Source organism: Hippopotamus amphibius, chromosome 16 (genome assembly GCF_030028045.1).
Source record: "Hippopotamus amphibius kiboko isolate mHipAmp2 chromosome 16, mHipAmp2.hap2, whole genome shotgun sequence".
Classification (NCBI taxonomy): Eukaryota; Metazoa; Chordata; class Mammalia; order Artiodactyla; family Hippopotamidae; genus Hippopotamus; species Hippopotamus amphibius.
In genome coordinates, this window is record NC_080201.1 from 14,765,563 (window position 1) to 14,782,571 (window position 17,009).

At 40.6% G+C, this 17,009-nt stretch overlaps 1 protein-coding gene and 1 pseudogene across 4 annotated transcripts in view; both read right to left on the reverse strand.

Moving 5' to 3' along the window:
• The window catches only part of PKD1L3 (polycystin 1 like 3, transient receptor potential channel interacting), a 75,051-nt gene that overhangs the window by 51,758 nt on the left and 6,284 nt on the right, over positions 1-17,009 (reverse strand). For 3 of the 4 annotated variants that reach the window (XM_057712900.1, XM_057712898.1, XM_057712902.1), the window contains exons 4-13: positions 13,868-13,917; positions 11,636-12,298; positions 9,238-9,369; positions 6,677-6,853; positions 5,249-5,376; positions 5,026-5,152; positions 4,263-4,391; positions 3,684-3,915; positions 2,541-2,758; positions 885-1,115 (exon numbers count right to left, since the gene is read on the reverse strand). In XM_057712900.1, the coding sequence (XP_057568883.1) occupies positions 885-1,115; positions 2,541-2,758; positions 3,684-3,915; positions 4,263-4,391; positions 5,026-5,152; positions 5,249-5,376; positions 6,677-6,853; positions 9,238-9,369; positions 11,636-12,298; positions 13,868-13,917 (2,087 nt within the window). The remainder of the gene's footprint in view (positions 1-884; positions 1,116-2,540; positions 2,759-3,683; positions 3,916-4,262; positions 4,392-5,025; positions 5,153-5,248; positions 5,377-6,676; positions 6,854-9,237; positions 9,370-11,635; positions 12,299-13,867; positions 13,918-17,009) is intronic. The other variant, XM_057712899.1, reaches the window with a different exon arrangement.
• Positions 2,018-2,195, reverse strand: LOC130839411 (U2 spliceosomal RNA; annotated as a pseudogene).

Sequence of the window (17,009 nt, forward strand, 5' to 3'; positions counted from 1 at the left end):
GCAGCTCTGTGGACAGCAAGGGTGAAGTGTGGGGAGAAGATAAACAGATCAGCAGACCTAAGTTAAGTGACAGAAGGGGGGAATAAGGGCTGAAAGTCCAGGGTTTATGTCTCTAAGACCAAATATTCACAGAATCAACTGATCGGGTCTTGGGCCTCTAAATCTCTCCACCTCCCATCCACTCAGAAAGGATTACCAGATAACATATAGGACACCCAGTTAAATGTAAATTTCAGACAAATGATGAATAATTTGGGGTAATACTAAAGATGCATCACTTTATTTGAAATTCAAATTTAACTGTGTCTTGTATTTTTATTTACTAGAAATGGTTATTCCAGACCCACAGCCATAAAGAAACGGATACTTTGTGTATTCCAGATTTTCCATATGTAGGAAAATATAAGAATAAGCAAGACATAGAATAGAAACTAGAAAGAAGTGGTCATCAAAGGATGTTTTTGTTTCAAAAAAAAAGAAAAAAAAAAGATTCCTTACAGGTTTCCTATATGTTGCCATTACATTCAATTATAACTTGACTTACACATAACTTTCATATCCAATGCGTTAAGTGAGATAAAGTTGCATTTGATTATAGTTAAGTTCTCTGGGTGTTTTCTTTTGGCTTATTCCCGACCTAAATGAATCATATGATGATTCAACCTTGGCTAAAAGAAAAAAAAGTGGCGATAAAGAGTTAAGTCCCTGGGCCTTGAGACAGTAGATATGAAGAGAAATTTAAGAGAAGCCCTACTTGAATTTCTACACTACCAAGTACATGCGACCTGCCTCTTCTGATGAAGGGTTTTTGGTTTTTTCTCCTCCATCCTGTTCAACATACTCAAGACATCGTGGTAAAGATTTTGGAATCAAAGTCTCATCACCTTCTGCATATCTGCTTGGTCCTTTCTCCAAGCCCACACAAATATGAGCATGTAGACTCCGACAAGGCTGGCCAGCAGGGACACCCCGACGGGGTTGCTGGGCATGCGGAGGAACAGCTCAACTGCGTCTTCCACATTTACTGTCCGAGGCACAATGAAGAAATCGCTGCCAAAGTAGGTCAGGTGGTTACAGAGGCACTGTGTCCTCAAAAGTGTGCTCTGTGGCCCAACCTGGAACAGTGAAGACATTGATTCTAATTGGCTGGCGTGCTAAGGAAGGGACACACGTTAAACAAACACAGGCATTTAGATTTGGAAAAGCAGGTCCAATAGCTTATTCTCTGTTGGTGCTAGCATAAACTGGGACAACTGATGGGCATATTATTTCCTATAACATTTCATATGTTCTAACATTTCATTATAAAAAACATCTTTTAAAATGTCACTAAGTAAATGAATGGAAGGTACCAACTCCACATTTGATTTTGCATATGAAAAGTCTAAAATGCTGTCATGTTGACCGACTTCCTTCCACGGCACACGGTTAATTAAGGTCTGGTTGCCCAGTCTACATTTGGCCCTTGGAGGAATTCTCATCCAGCACCGAGCTCTGATACTTTCATGCAGTCCAAGCAACAAAGGTTTCAAGGAGGCAGGGAAGGTCCTGATGACTTTTACAATCAGTGGGTCACTGTTGGGAGAGGAGAAAAGCTTCCTCACCTTGCTACTCTGCGGGGGTTTCCCTGACAAGCAGCACTGGGAGCTTGTCAGAAGGCAGACTCTCAGGCCTGCCCCAATTTACTGCAACAGAATCCACATTTTAACAAGCTCCCAGGCTGAGGGTTTGCATGAATCATGAGGAAGCCTTCCAGGGAATCGTCTTTCCTTCTCTTCTCAATCTGGATGACACTCTCTCAGATCTTTTAAGAAGAGCTGCCTCAGGATTTTCAGACCCTTACAGCACATTCTTTGTACACATGAACTAGGATTTAAATCAGAGAGGATCTCACAGGATCACTAGTGTGAAAATGAATGCAACCCTTTTAGAGAGGTCAGACACCTGCAAGGAGGTGGTGGTTACAGGAGTGAACTTCTGTCCCCACCTGGCCTGGAATGTACACAGATCTGCTAGCTTAAAGTACAAAAGTTCTTTTTTCCTTTTTTTTTAAAGTGGATGGAGCAAGGTCCTATTACAACTCCCTGCTCCAAAAATCCATTTGCTGTACTGTCCTTGGATAGAGGCTGTATCAGATATTAAACTGGTAAAAACAGACACTATACTTGACCTTAGCCAGAAGGTCGAGAAGTGATAGAAGTTCTCCTTTACGTAGCAAAAAGTCTGCCTCATGTTACCCACCACATATTTAGTACTTGTAGAGTTGATCAGCTTTCTTATACCACTTGTCTTACTTTATGTAGATTGCCAGATTCACCCTGGACTAATGCTTGGGAAAGAAAAGGCAGATCTAAAGCACAAGCCTGCGCCAAAGAAACATGCTCTTGCGGCCCACTACACACATGCCTCCTCCTCTTATCCAGGCTGATTTATCTCCCTTCTGATGCTTTTTCTTCCTGGGCCGCCTCAAACGAGATGACAGAGCCCTGCGTTTCCTGCCAGCTGAGGCAGGGCAGAGGCAGAAGTGGGCAGCTTCTGACCTGGCATCCACGGCTCCTCCACGTGCTGTTGCTGCCGTCCCAGAAATAACACTGGGTGACGGCCGTGACCACTGAGAACAGGGCGGGCGTCCACTGAGCACCCTCCGTGCTTCTACTCAACACGGCCGTTATGTAGTAGGTGCCGACCCCATACTGAAGGCGCTCTGGAGTCAGCACCCATGTATACGCCTCATCTGAGAACAAACAAGAGCGCTTAGCTGCATTGCAAAAGGGACAAAAATACCATTAGAACCTTTCTTCAGAAGGGTCTGTTATTATCATTATTTTCTTTTACAAATGGGGAAATGATCAGCCTGGCATCACACATGGTTTTAAAGAAAATGACTGGTGATATAGTCGGGGGTTTCAGATGACTCCTGTTCCAGTAAAAAAAAAAAAAAATCATATGCTTTTGATAAATAAGATGTAGGTCTAATGAATTAGAATGCATTATGAGTTTCAGAAAAATTAAATAATCACACATCAAAATGAGTAGCTGGAAGACCTAGGTAAGGAAAGAAACCCAAGGGCACCACAAGGGCAGGCACAGAGGGGTTCCAGGGAGAGAGCCCTGGTCTGCACGCCAGAGGCCCACTGTCAGGCCCCGTCTCTGTCCCTTAGGTGGCTGCTAAGAGCTAAGGCAGGCCACCCAATCCAGTTTTCTCAACTCTCAAACACAAAATCTGGACCAAAGGATCTCTAAGATCCCTTCCAGCTCCAAATGACATGATATTATTGCTAAGATCAGTAAAAAGGACAAAGTACACATTCTGAATCAGCCCAGAGCTTGCTGGTAATGCAGACAGAAGTTGTAGCTGGCAGCCCAGCAGTGGGAGCTGCTGTCTCTGCAGCTTTGCTTAACAGGAAGAGTCACTGAAAAAGTGATTACAAGAGCGCTTATAAAACTGGTGAAATCCAAGTAAGATCAATGCATTGTGTCAGTGTCACTTCCCGATTGTGACACTGCACTACAGTTACGCAAGATGTTACCATCAGGGGAAACCAGGTGGAAGGTATGTGAGATCTCTGTGTTTTACTTTTTATAATTGTGTGTGAATCTACAATTATCTCAAAATAAAAAGTTAAAAGGAAAAGAAAAACATGCATTTTAAAGTAAGTTTCTGACATCTGGTTGGGGTTTACCTTCCTGTGACACTTTCTCCTTTGGCAGGGAGAGGTTCAAGTGGAAGTGTGTGTTGTTAGGCTGGTGCTGGAACCCCAGGTAGAGCGTCACTGAGAGGGGGCTTACAGGCTCTACGTACACTAACAGGGATTTCTCCAGGGAAGTGATGTTCACTGCGATAGCAAAACAGTCTGTGCTCACGTTGAGGCTGGTGGGATGAGTTTCCATGCTCCTATTTCTCCAGAGCACAATCTAGAAGAATAAGAGACAGTTCATCAATCTTCAAGTCTAAGATGGTCCATCCATTGATGCCTTTCAGTCTCCTTCTTAGTGATAATGGAATGGAACTTGCTAGGTCTTCCTCTGTGAATGTGAGCAGTGCCAAGGGTTAAGGGAGAGTACACAGTCTCAGACCTAACACACCTTCTCCTAAGGGTAAGGTAGGTTTCTTTACAGAAGTTCCTAAATAATGACATGAATAACAAAACAATGGCACGCCCATAATCTAAAATAATTTCCTTCAAGTTGTTGCATACTTCCATCTGTTCTCCAGAAATTGCTATTCCCTTCTATTTTATTCCTTAATAATCAAGTCATACCTCGATATCCTCCATTAAATCATGGACTGGGAGCAGTTTATGATCAGAGCTTAGTAACACACTTCCGATGCTTCCTACAATCTTCTTGTTGTCAAAATCTCTGAAGGGATTGAAAGCTAGTCCTGTTACCTGGAGACAAGAACACTCCAGTTTCATCAACTGCTGAAATATTTATAAACAACATCCTGATAAGTAATAAAGTATCAGATAATATAAAGTAAATGTTGGGATTTCCTCTTGTTAATATTTTAAATAATATTTCTCATTATAACATCATATGAGGAAGAATTAGTTAGTGAAAGATGAGTCTTACTTGTGACCCTCTGAGAATTATTATTATTTTTTTACATCTTTATACCTGGAGGATTCATTTTACTAGGAAGTAAGGATTCTGCTCTCCAGGATAAGGCAACAATCTTTCTGTTTGTTACGTAACTGCTGAAAGAAATGAAATATACTGATATGACTAGCTTGGTATACTGGGTCAATGATTATTCAGAGATTTCCAGCTTTGTATAAACAGTGAAGAGTTCAGATCAATTTAAATCTTAACCCAGAAGCTTAGTTAAATGTAGAAGTCTGTTAATATTTCTAGCCTCTATAGTGGGTCATTTTTAAGAGGCCTCCATTCCTGCCAGCGTGAAACAAAAATTACCGGCATATGACCTTCTCTCATTCGGTCTGGTCAGCTTACACATTCACCCAAATGCCTACACCCATCACGCCCCATGTTCATCCTGATCAGAATCAATTTCACACTCACTTGGACATTAACTCCTGGGTGTTTATTCAAGAGCTGCTCCAAGGCTGATGCTGACGGAAACCCTAACCTCACAGGTGCTGGGGAACCGAGGGTGTAAGAGCTCAGAGGCAAAGTTGATATGTTTTGCCTAATGAAAAAGAAGTTAAACAGAAATCAACTTCTGTGTATTCTCTAAAGACCAAAAGCCTAAAATGAAACTCTGCCCGCTCCTTCCTCCTGTTACCTGCTCAGCATCAGGGTAGCAGCGGAAGAGGTCAGAGTCACTGTGGACTCAGAACGCCGATTCTGCTGTAGAAATGCTTCCTGAATTCTCCCGATGCTCAGCACAGACATTTTCAGTGTATTTTCTACCTGAAATACCAGGTGACTTGTGTAACCTCAAGTGTATTGTGTTCGTGAAACATCAGTTTGGAGGGCTGGAAAGGGGACAAGGATCTTGACAGTGACGTAACGAAAGGTGACATTCATTGGAAGGACCTATGGAAAGCACTTGCAGTCTGGCTGAAGACTCCTCATCCTTGTATCAACCAAGAGGGCCACCCAGGGAAATATTTCTTTGCCCCATGATATAAGCTGCCCTAGACCTGTTTATGACAAATGTTTTTTTCAAAAAACAGTTTTTGCAATGAAATTCACTCATACAATTCACCCATTTATTCAATGTTTTTTAGTATATTCACAGGGTTATGGTACTATCACTACCAGCTAATTTTAGAACATTTTCATCTTCCCTAAAATAAACTCAAAACCCAGTAGCAGTCAGTCCATTCTCCTGTCCCCAACACCTCCTTGCCCCCCACCCCCACCCTAGGCAACTACTAATCTGCTTTCTGTGTCAATAGATTTGCCTCTTCTGGACATTTCATATGAATGGAATCATAATATATGGTCTTTTATGTTTGGCTTCTTTCACTTAGCATAGTGTTCTCAAGGTTCATCCATGTTGTAGCTTGTATCAGTACTTCATTCCTTTCTGTTTCCAAATAATATTCCATCATAAGGACATACCACATTTAACATATCCATTCATCCGATAGCGGACACCTGCACTGTTTCCACTTTTTGGCTATCTGACTATTTGAATAATGCTGCTGTGAACATGAATGTACAGGTTTTTGTGTGGACCCATGTGGGTTTGTACCAAGGAGTGGAATGGCTAGGCCTCATGGTAATTCTATCTTTAACATTTTGAAGAGCTGTCAAACTCTTTTCCCAAAGCGGCTGTATCATCATTTTACAATCCAACAACGTATGAGTGTTCCAGTTTCTCTGCCTCCTTGACAACACCTGTTACTGTCTGCCTTCCTGGGTGTCACGTGGGATCTCATGGTGGTTTGATTTGCACTTTCCTAGTGACTAGTGATGTTGAACATCTTTCCACGTGAATAGTAAGTATAACTTATTTAGTGGAGTGTTTATCATGTACTAAACACTTCACTGAATTCTCTTCACTGGATTTCAGCACTAGGTGGTCTCGGCTCACCAGCAGGGTAGAGAGGAAGATTCCGGAGCAGGCTTGACAGAGTGGTCTCCTCAGTGGTGCCTACGTAGCTGGGTTCTCTAGAGGTCTAGGGAGAGGCTGTGTGATACCTAACCTGTCAAGATGAACATGTCTCTGAATGGAGTGGCCACCAGCACATGCTGCACCGACCTGCTCAATGCCGCGCTTGGGTCCTTGCCAGCTTGCTCCCCCAGCTTTCATCATGTTGCTGAGGGAGTGGAAGAGGCACACAGTCACAGGCATTCTGGAGCTCAGGCTGCTGCTGTTCAGAAATGGGCTCTGCGGCAGCTGCTCATTCAGGTCCGTGAGGGTGTCAATGACACTGACCTGGAATTTTAGAAAGCAAACACACATCCCTGAACTGCTTACGACTGCTTTTATTTTATTTTTATTTTTAATTAATTTATTTTTGTCCATGTGGCATGTGGGATCTTAGTTCGCTGACCAGGGATTGAACCTGAGCTCCCTGCATGGAAGTGCAGTCTTAACCAGTAGACTACCAGGGAAGTCCCTGCTTACGACTGCTTTAAATGTGTGTTCTTCTCATAAGGAGTTCTGTGTTCTTTACACATTTCAAATACATTTTTTAAACTTTTTATTTTATATCAGAGTATGGCTAAGTGAGAGAGTAGCACTGACATGTATATACTACCACATGTAAAATAGCTCGTGGGAAGTTCCTGCATAATATAGGGAGACCAACTCGATGATGGGTGATGACTTAGAGAGCCAGGACAGGGAGGGTGGGAGGGAGTCGTGGGAGGGAGGGGATATGGGGATATATGCGTAAATATAGCTGATTCACTTCGGTATACCTCAAAAATTGGTACAACAGTGTAAAGCAATTATATTCCAATAATGAGCTTTAAAAAACAAAAAACAATGTTGCATTAGTTTCAGGCATACAACAAAGTGATTCAGTTTACACATACAAAAATGCATAAAGAATAGATACATGTATAAGAAGCAATATACAACCTGGCAGGGAGGGAACATATATTGTTACATGTTACTTATGGGGAGGATGCCTGTTTCAGGTTATTCTAAGGAAATGGACAATAACCCTTTTTGAGTGATAAGTGGATCAAAAATCTAATTAACACAACTAAGCAAAAAAAAAGAGTGCTGAGGAAAAGAGCAACACTGACTGAAATACTCAGTAGACTATCCTTTTATATTTAGGGCCCCAAAAGTATTCAAGATAGACTAAAAAGAAAGATCATGGAGGATTTCTAAATGAAACAGAAAACACCAACTCTGCTTTCTGTGGGTTGTTTGCAAGTAAAACAGGTCAAAATAGGTGAAGCCAGCTGACAGATATTTAGTGAATATCTACTGCACTTACAACTTTTTGTTTTGAAATGTTTTTTCAAAGTTACATGTGTTAAAAACCTCTGCAACATAAAAGAAAAAAACAAAGTTAAAAAGATAGGGCAACATATAGCAACATATGTAACAAAAACATCAATAATAAAGCTCTCTTACCAACAAATAAGAAAATGACTAAAAAACCCAAGGGGGAAAAATGAATGAAGGATATATAGAAGTAATTCAGAAGACAAATAAAAATGGCCAATAAATATATAAAATGATGTTCGACCTCTTTAGTGATCAATAAAATGCTTTTCTTTCTTTTCTTGCCTTTGAAATTGGCAAAAGTGAGAGTGTGAGGAAGTGGTTGGTGGGAATGTAAAATAGTGCCTTTTTAGGAGGGCAATTTTGTCATCGATTAAAAATTTACAAGCCCATCAATTCTATTTCTAGCTCTCTTTCCCATAGGAATATTTGCATAAGTACTCAAAGATGCAGGTACATAGACGCCTGTGGACATGATGCTTGCAAGAGTAGACAAACGAAAAATACTCAAATGAACACGAAGAATAGTGAGTTCATGTCTGTGTACTGCCATGAAAAGATATCCATGACACAGTATTAAGTAAAAAAACAAAGGAGCAGAAAAAAATTGTGTAATTTAACCCCATTTTTGTTAACACAAAACAACAAACGTGTGTGTACAGAAAGAAGTCTGGAGGGTTACGCATAGCAAATTAAGAATAAACTAATAACAGTGATTACACCTAGAGAATGGGATTGGCAAGAAGGAACAAGATGGTAAGGGCTTCTGCTTTTTACTTTATATGCTTTGTTCAGATTTTTGAATAAGGAGCATGTATTATTGCTGTAATTAAAAAGTCCAAATAAATGAACCCAGATTGCTATAGCAAAATATCTGAAAATACAGGAAATGGAAAAAAGGAAATTAAAATTCTCACTAACCCTACCACCTTATTTTACTAATGTGTAAGGAGCAGAAAGAGGCATGAATAGTTATGGGGAAGTAACACTGGCAAATATGGTTGCAACAAATACAAATATCGGGGGACGGATTTTTGACGCCTGCTTCAAGGCTGTTCATCTTCAAGGCAAGAAGTGGACCTATTTTTGTCCCCCATGATTTCTCCTAACAAACGTATCAGAAAGGCAGTAACCTGATAAACGGACAAAAGAAAACAAACACAGCATATGTGAGAATGTCACTACTGATCAATGTATTTACAATCTTGCTGTTACTTGAATCTCTATAAAGTAGTTTTATAACGCTAACTTCTGCACAGGGTGCACTCTCCACATGATATATTTCCTATTTTATTATTCTTTTCCTCTTTTTCATTTTCCTCTTCTTCATGCCATCCCCCCCCACCTCCGCTTACCTGAGCTGACTCAGAAAATCCTGGGATAAAGGCTGCCAGTTTCTCGAGGACCTCACAAGCTTTCTGTGGTTTGTCGTGAGCTTGCAAATCAAGAATTGCTTTACTGAAGTTCCTTGTTATCTCATCTATGACCTATTGGGAACAAAGGATTTTATCAAAGTTATTTACATAAAATTACCACACGTTTGTAGTTTGAGCCACTGTTTTAACAAGAGTTGACCTTTGATATCATTACAAACTTTATGAATCATAGGCTCTCCATAACAGTTATTACTTTTGCAAGCTGTTCTGCAAATGGATAGAATTTATTTTCACCTCTTTCATACAGTAGAGAGAATGGATAACCAGGTTATACAATGACTGCTCCAAGGACAAATGAATCTGGAAATAATATTTATAAGAATAAGTTTAAGTCTCATGTCATGATCAAAAGTGAGCGACAACTGGAAATCAAAACAAACTTTTCTATTCTGAAGTATATTAAACCCCTCAAGTTTCCCACCTTGTTTATGTCCCTCAATTCAAGGGTTCATGTTCAAGAAGGAAGTACTTGAAATACCACATGGCAGGAGGTGGGAGGCAGAAAACCTGAGAAAACAAACCCAGACCACTGGACATGGCCCCAAGGCTCAAGAGGTCATTGCTTTGGAACTGGAAGCCCAATCCTGAGCTAATCTGTGTTTATGCCAATGACTTAGTCCAACTGCCAGAGAATACCCCACTGATAGCTTAACTCAGTCGCATTCAATAAATCTTTACTAAATGCCTACTGTGTGCTGCCAGGCTCAGGAATTAGAGCACGTAAATTCAGTTATGGTCCTGCCCCCACGGACCACACAATTGAACAGGGTTACTCCTGATGCACAGGGTTTACAGGAGCTTGGATCGGTTACAGAGTGATCTTAGAACTGATGACCATCCAATTTCAGTTTTTATACTTGAGGACTGACGTGTAAATAGCAGGAATGAAGATATGAGTGAGACACAGTTGCCATCCAACTGGACATTTGCTAGTGCAGGTTGGTCTTATTTAATGCCGTTCCAGCTTTTGCCAGGAAGGTCAGTGAGGATGCCTTATTTGCTATTTTAGAGCAGAACATATAACCCGGGCTGAATCATGGTAGATGTCACCATTTACTTAGCCTTTCTTTAATGGCTCTTAATAAAACTTTATAGTTGTCTCCATGGAAGTTTTATACATCTTTGGTAAGATGTACTCCCAGGTACTTGGCTATTATATCTTTTTTCTTTATATCTACATTTCTAACTGAATGTTACTGATCTGTAAAAATACAATTAGCTTCAGTATAGTAATCTGGTATTCAGCAACACTGCTAAACTCTCTTAATATTTCTAGTCATTTATCTGTAGGCTCTTTTGGATAGTCTACATTTCAGATTTCCCTTTATTTAAGGAAAACAAAAAGTCTTTGTTGAAACTACTGTAGGTCAGTTTCTCCCCAGTGGAATACAATGCCAACAGAGACAACAGTGAACATCTAGTTTCCATTACCCCTGAAAGCAGATCCAGAGTAAACAGGACTATTCTTTAGCTGAGAAATGTCAGCTTGCATGTAAATAGAGCTTATGTTTAAAAAAAAAATGGGTAGAAGCAGGATGATTTTCTTCAGTCAACACTGTCACAACGGCTTTGCCCTTTTTTTTAGATTTGTGGGAAAGAGGCAAGAAAAATAAAAGGAGAGTTGAGATGGTGAGGAGAAGGAGTTGTCAGAAGGGTTTGCTGCTGCTGAAAAAGTGGGGCAGACGAATAAAGCTTCCTCCTCATTTAAAGCACTAAATGTAATATTAATTAATATGAAGACATTAAATCCTGAAATGTGTATAAACTTGTTTTTGCTTTTAATTAGGATATAAGTTTGTCTACTGGGGAGGAATATTTTTCCCTTCCTCCCTTCCAGGTTCTTTGGCTGGTCCAATAGGCATCCTGAGTGAGGAGACAGGGGTATGGGTCTGGGACATCAAAGGGGAGGAAGACTGTTCACAGGAAGATGGGAAGAGGAAAGGTCTGGTAAACAAATGCTTGCCGTGCAATGGAAGAAAAGTTATCTTTGCAATAGCTCTCTTCCTGGTATGGGCGCCCTATCTAATTTATTTTATGCATTTAAGAGGGAGATAAAAAGCTCTTCTTGAGTCTGTTGGACCTTAATCATCTTCAGCTTGAAATAATCCACAGGTCACAGTGGCACATTCTGGGGCAGCCTGCCCTACGTCCCATCATCTGTCAGGCATTCTTAGGTTCTGCTCAGGGGGAAAGGCTGAACCCAGCTCCTTCCTAGCGTCATTTTCGTGAAACGTCACCATATTAGAAGGAAAGAGTAAAAGTGCCTTTTCAGGATCACAAGGGTACCCAAATTGTGACTTCAATTTCTCATATTTACCTGATCAGATGTGTTCTGAGATGATGCTTGTGGATAAGTGGTGAAGATACCTGGATGTGAGTCCTCTTTGGAGCTTGAACTGATTTCTCCTGGAGCATTTCCAGAATGTGTTACAGATCCAGGCCTGGTGAGCTCTGGTGTCACAGGGAGAGGCTGGGTGGTAGGGAGAGGCTGGGTGGTAGGGAGAGGCTGGGTGGTAGGGACAGGCAGGCTGGTAGGGAGAGGCAGGCTGGTAGGGAGAGGCTGGGTGGTAGGGAGAGGCTGGGTGGTAGGGAGAGGCTGGGTGGTAGGAAGAGGCAGGCTGGTAGGGAGAGGCTGGGTGGTAGGGAGAGGCTGGGTGGTAGGGAGAGGCTGGGTGGTAGGGAGAGGCTGGCTGGTAGGGAGAAGCTGGGTGGTAGGGAGAGGCAAGCTGGTAGGGAGAGGCAGGCTGGTAGGGAGAGGCTGGGTGGTAGGGAGAGGCTGGCTGGTAGGGAGAGGCAGGCTGGTAGGGAGAGGCTGGGTGGTAGGGAGAGGCTGGCTGGTAGGGAGAGGCAGGCTGGTAGGGAGAGGCTGGCTGGCAGGGAGAGGCTGGCTGGTAGGGAGAGGTGAGACTGATACTCCCTGCTGTGTGACTCCAGGTGGGGTTGAAGGAAATGGGCTGATGGAATGGCACAGGGTCTTCGACTAAAAGATAAAAATATGCAGAGGAAAAGGCTGAATATGATTTTTACCAAATGATGAATAATTAAGGCAGCATTTCTGAAATTGCTCTATAACCTCCATGCCCTGTGAAATAGTAATAAGCATTTCTCTCAAAAAGATCCTGTGCACAGTTCTGAGAAAGTAGCATACCACAGTACCCACTTTAACATTCATAATTTATATTATTGTGCTTATGGACAACCATTCACTAAATTATAATTAAACATCTACCACATGAAGCAATGTTCTGGGGAACTGAGGATACAGCAATGATCAAAATAAGCCAAGTTCTCGCCCTCACGGAGCCTCCATTTTCGTGGTGGTGACCGATACACAAATTATATCATGTATTGAATAAAGCAAAGTAAAACACATTAAAAACCACAGGTAAGCAGATGATGAGAAACGGTGCTCAGCGATCAGGAGAGGGCGTTTTTGCTGACAGTTGGATATATGGAGAGAGAAAGCTAATATATTGGAGAAGGATATATGAGGGGTGCAAAGGCCCTGAGGCCACAGCCTGCTGGCTTTGTTTGAGGAACAAGGAGACTAGATGAGCAAAAGGGGGAATTGGGGGAGAGCAGGAAGATCCTGGGGTGGGGTGGGAAGGAGGGATGGGGATGGGGAGAGCGTGTCACGTCGGGCAGTTGAGAAGCGTGTGATTTCTCTTGGCATGCGATGGGAAGACACTGCGGGCTTGGGGGCAGCAGGATCTGATGCTGCCATGAAGGACCCCTTGGACTGCTGCGTTGAGAATGGACAGGAAGGGGCTGAGAGTGGAAGCAAGGACATCAGGAGGAGGCAGATGCACAGCTTAGATGGGAGATGACGGCGGCTTGGACTGGGGTGCAACGGTGGTGCCGATGGTGAGCAGTGGTTAGGCTTTGGCACATGAACAGCTGGGAGAAGCCCTAAGATCAAACACCTTTGTTTTCTTTCCTTCTGGTAACATTTTAAGAATGTTGGTTGTTACCTTACAGAATATCATTTGGGAAATGCTACTTTAAGAACACCCCTGCTGTTGTCTTTTATGTTGCTAGAAACACATTTTGCAGTTAATGTTGGAGCAAATAAGTGTGCATCTATATTCAAACATCCATGGAAAGGTTTCTATGCAGGACACAGAGGTAAGAAGGCTGAGAAATTTCTTCAAGGTGAAATTTTATAGATTATTCAGAGTTCCCACCTTTATTTTCCTTTCACTCAGATTTCTTTCTTTTTCCCATTTAAAAAAATTTTTAAATTTTATTGCACTGCATATATTTTGGTAAGATGCCACAAGTCTTTTTTGAGATGAGGCAGGGAATAAACCAATACCCAACCAACAAATGATAACTATACCAACATGAAAGCCAAAGAGAGCCTTTAAAATTTTCTTTAATAAAGTATCCACCAAACCTGATTCTTTCCTGCACGTAAGTACTTTCCTTTCCTTCTTAGAAAAGGATACCCAGAGCCCTCTACGAGACAGAGTAGAGATCTGCCAGGACCCATCAGGAATGACAAAAAGAATAATATTCCAAGATGTACCCTGTGGAGGTCAGTACTTACGAGATTAGCATGAGCATGTTGCCGGCATGTGGTTGAAAGATGAGTGGATACTATAGGAAAAAAAAAAGTCAATTAAGTTCAAGGAAAAGTCTAAGGATAGAAATATTTCTTTCTATTTTACTTGAGGATTATTTGTGGCTAAAAGCAACACAAACTGTTTTATATAGGAAACCAAAGTGATCATTTCCCACTGTTGACACATCTGTAGACAAGCCAGAATTCTGGAGCAGAAGCATTACATCACTAATGCCTAATCCCTTTGCTTACTCTTCCAAGACACACACTCTCTGTATGAACATAAATATTAAATCAGATCAATCATAAACTTTCCAGTATATAAACATTACCACAGAAATATCTGCCTCATAATTTTACCAAAAGGAGGAGCTCTTTATCAATAAATCAGAACATATTTTGGATAGACTTTTGGGAAATGATCTGAAGGCAATATCAGGGAATTAACATGCTTATTTGCTAAGAACTTGATTTCTTTCAAAGCATGAGCATCTAGACCCACTCAAATTGACCTGGCTACAGCAAGCCTACTTTGCCTTCTCTTCTCTTTTCTTGTAACATTCCTTCTGTTGTTCATAGGACTGATGTGTTTTTAGCAGCAAAATCACTGCAGCTACTACTGCTGGGGGAGGACTGAGTTCTGAATGTTCTTCTGATCAGATGTCATGTTTTTCTATCAAGACGAACAGGACAGAGGATTGAAGAAAGAAACTGGATTCTGAGTCAAAGACCTGGGGTCCAGAGCTGGTTTGCCTTTTACTGTAACCATGAAGCTTGAGCAAATGACCTAAGCTCTTAGTTTTCACATCTGGAGAATGGGTGTAATAATATCCAATGATGTGAACATTAAAGCAATGTATGTAGAGTTGAAAAAAACATCACCTCAGATTAGGGTGGTTAGGTTGACAGCTTGCTGGGAACAGGAAACTGACCCAGAATTTCGACTGCCGATCTGAGAAGGGGTTATGACCACTAAAGAAGCCAACAGGCTGTTGAACATAGCGTAATCCAATTTCTTAGTCTTAGACAAATGTGTTGTGACAGATCTTGCCTTAAAAGATAAGGAAAAAAAACAACAACAAAGACTAGAAGAGAACCTATGAATAGCACTTTAGAACATGGGAATTGACTCCAAAGGACTCAAAGGAAAGTACAGCTCTGAAAAATCATCAACAGCAAGATGCATAAAAATATTTCAGAAAGCTGTTTAACATCCTTAATTGAAACAAAGTCTTTCTTTTTTTGGCCACGCCTCAGAACAGAAAATCTTAAAGATAAACCAATTGAAGCTAATATGCATAAGAATGAGATAGATGAAAAGAGAAATAAATGATATTAGAAGACTTCAAGAAAACCAAAAATGCTACAGAAAAATTAAGATCCATGTTGGAGTTAATACAGAACAGAACTGAAGTGGAAAAGTCAAATCAGTGGTATGCAGGATAAATGTCAGGTGTTCTTTCAGGATGTAACAGGAAGAGTGATAAATAGGAAACCATCTTTTCAATTAAAAAAATGACAGGAAAGATATGGAGGACAGAAACCAGCAGGATAGCACATAGATAACCAGTATCTCTCAGGGACAAAACCAGAGCAAATAAAACAGAAGGGATAAATAGGTAGAATGGAAAAAAACTTTCATAAGCCAAGAAAGATGTATATATGCCACATCACATTCTAGGCAAAATCAGTGAAAAGTAACCTAGATGTATGCTAAGAAAGTTTCTGTAGTACAAGGATTAAAAAATTCTACAAGCACTCTGATAGGGGAAAAAAGGCTACCAGAAAAGAAAAGAGGTTGGGGGGCTAGCCTTAGCCTTTTCCACTATAGCATTAAGTGCCAAAAGACAAGAGGATGATGTCTACAGAGTTTTGAAGGGAAGACTGTGAAGAAAGAATTGTATTATTTTCAATGCAGAGAGTGTTGGTTATTCTCTACTGTGTCCTCCCTTCCTTCAATGGGAACATGGTAGCCCAGCTATGGACTACATTTCCCAGCCCTCCTTGCTTGCAGTGGTGTGGACATGTGATTAGGTCCTGGCCAATGGGATATGAGAAGTAGTAACAGGCGCAATTTCCAGGCTCTGCCCTTAAAAAAAAAAGATAGACAAAAGAAGACAAAAGAAAGTAGCAAGGAAGCATTAGAACCAGAAAGCACAGAACAAGGCAAGGAATGACATCTGTTATTAAAGTAAATTTGAATATGATATACTCTACTATAAAAATATTCTCAGAGTAAAATAATTAAATGCATTTACATGAAATTTAGTAGGCACACACCTAAAACATAGTGACACAAAATTTTTTAAAGGACCACACATACAAAAATACAACACAACCTCCTCTTTTCTCAATGAAGAGATTTTTTAAAAGTTATTTTTGAGCAAATTTGACTATATAAACCGGAAGGATGTATGTGAAACATCAAATGTCTATTTACTTAATTCAGTAATTTAATTTTACAAAAGCATAAATAAAAATCACGTTATACAAAGCAGTACATGTAGAAGCTTTGCTCCTCTGAAACTCAAATTTTCAGGACAAAGCTTTATTCAAACTTTTCAAAAGCAACTTCAACATCATTACTTTAATTATAACCAGAAGAAATTTCAGAATTTACATTTTCCAAAATATCTCATCTTTATTCCAAACTAATTTCTATCACTACGCTTTTTCCCAACTCACAAGTACCCATTTACAAAGCATTCAGAAAAGCTGATTTTTACATTTGTTCTTTAGAGGTATATTCTCTCTAGATGAGAGAATGTCTCTATAACAATAACACTTTCTAAATTGCTTTTTTAAAGGTTCCTCAAGGGGCTTATTGACAAGGACACCCAACCATTGAAACTGTGAGCTCCTATCCCTAAGAGTATCACTATATCCACTTTAAATCTGTTTCTTCTTTCACCATTCTGTTAGGTGACCTCTATAATCAGCCAACACTGATAATGATTCAGATCATTTCATACTAATGCATTTTCCCCAAAGTATTTGTTTTCCAAAATTAAAAAAAAAAAAAAATGAGACAATACCATGATTTGAAAGACTGTGCAAGGACTTTAAGAAGACTCTTTTCTGATGGAAAATTCTGGGGAAAAAACTTGTCTTTATTTGGGCATATGTG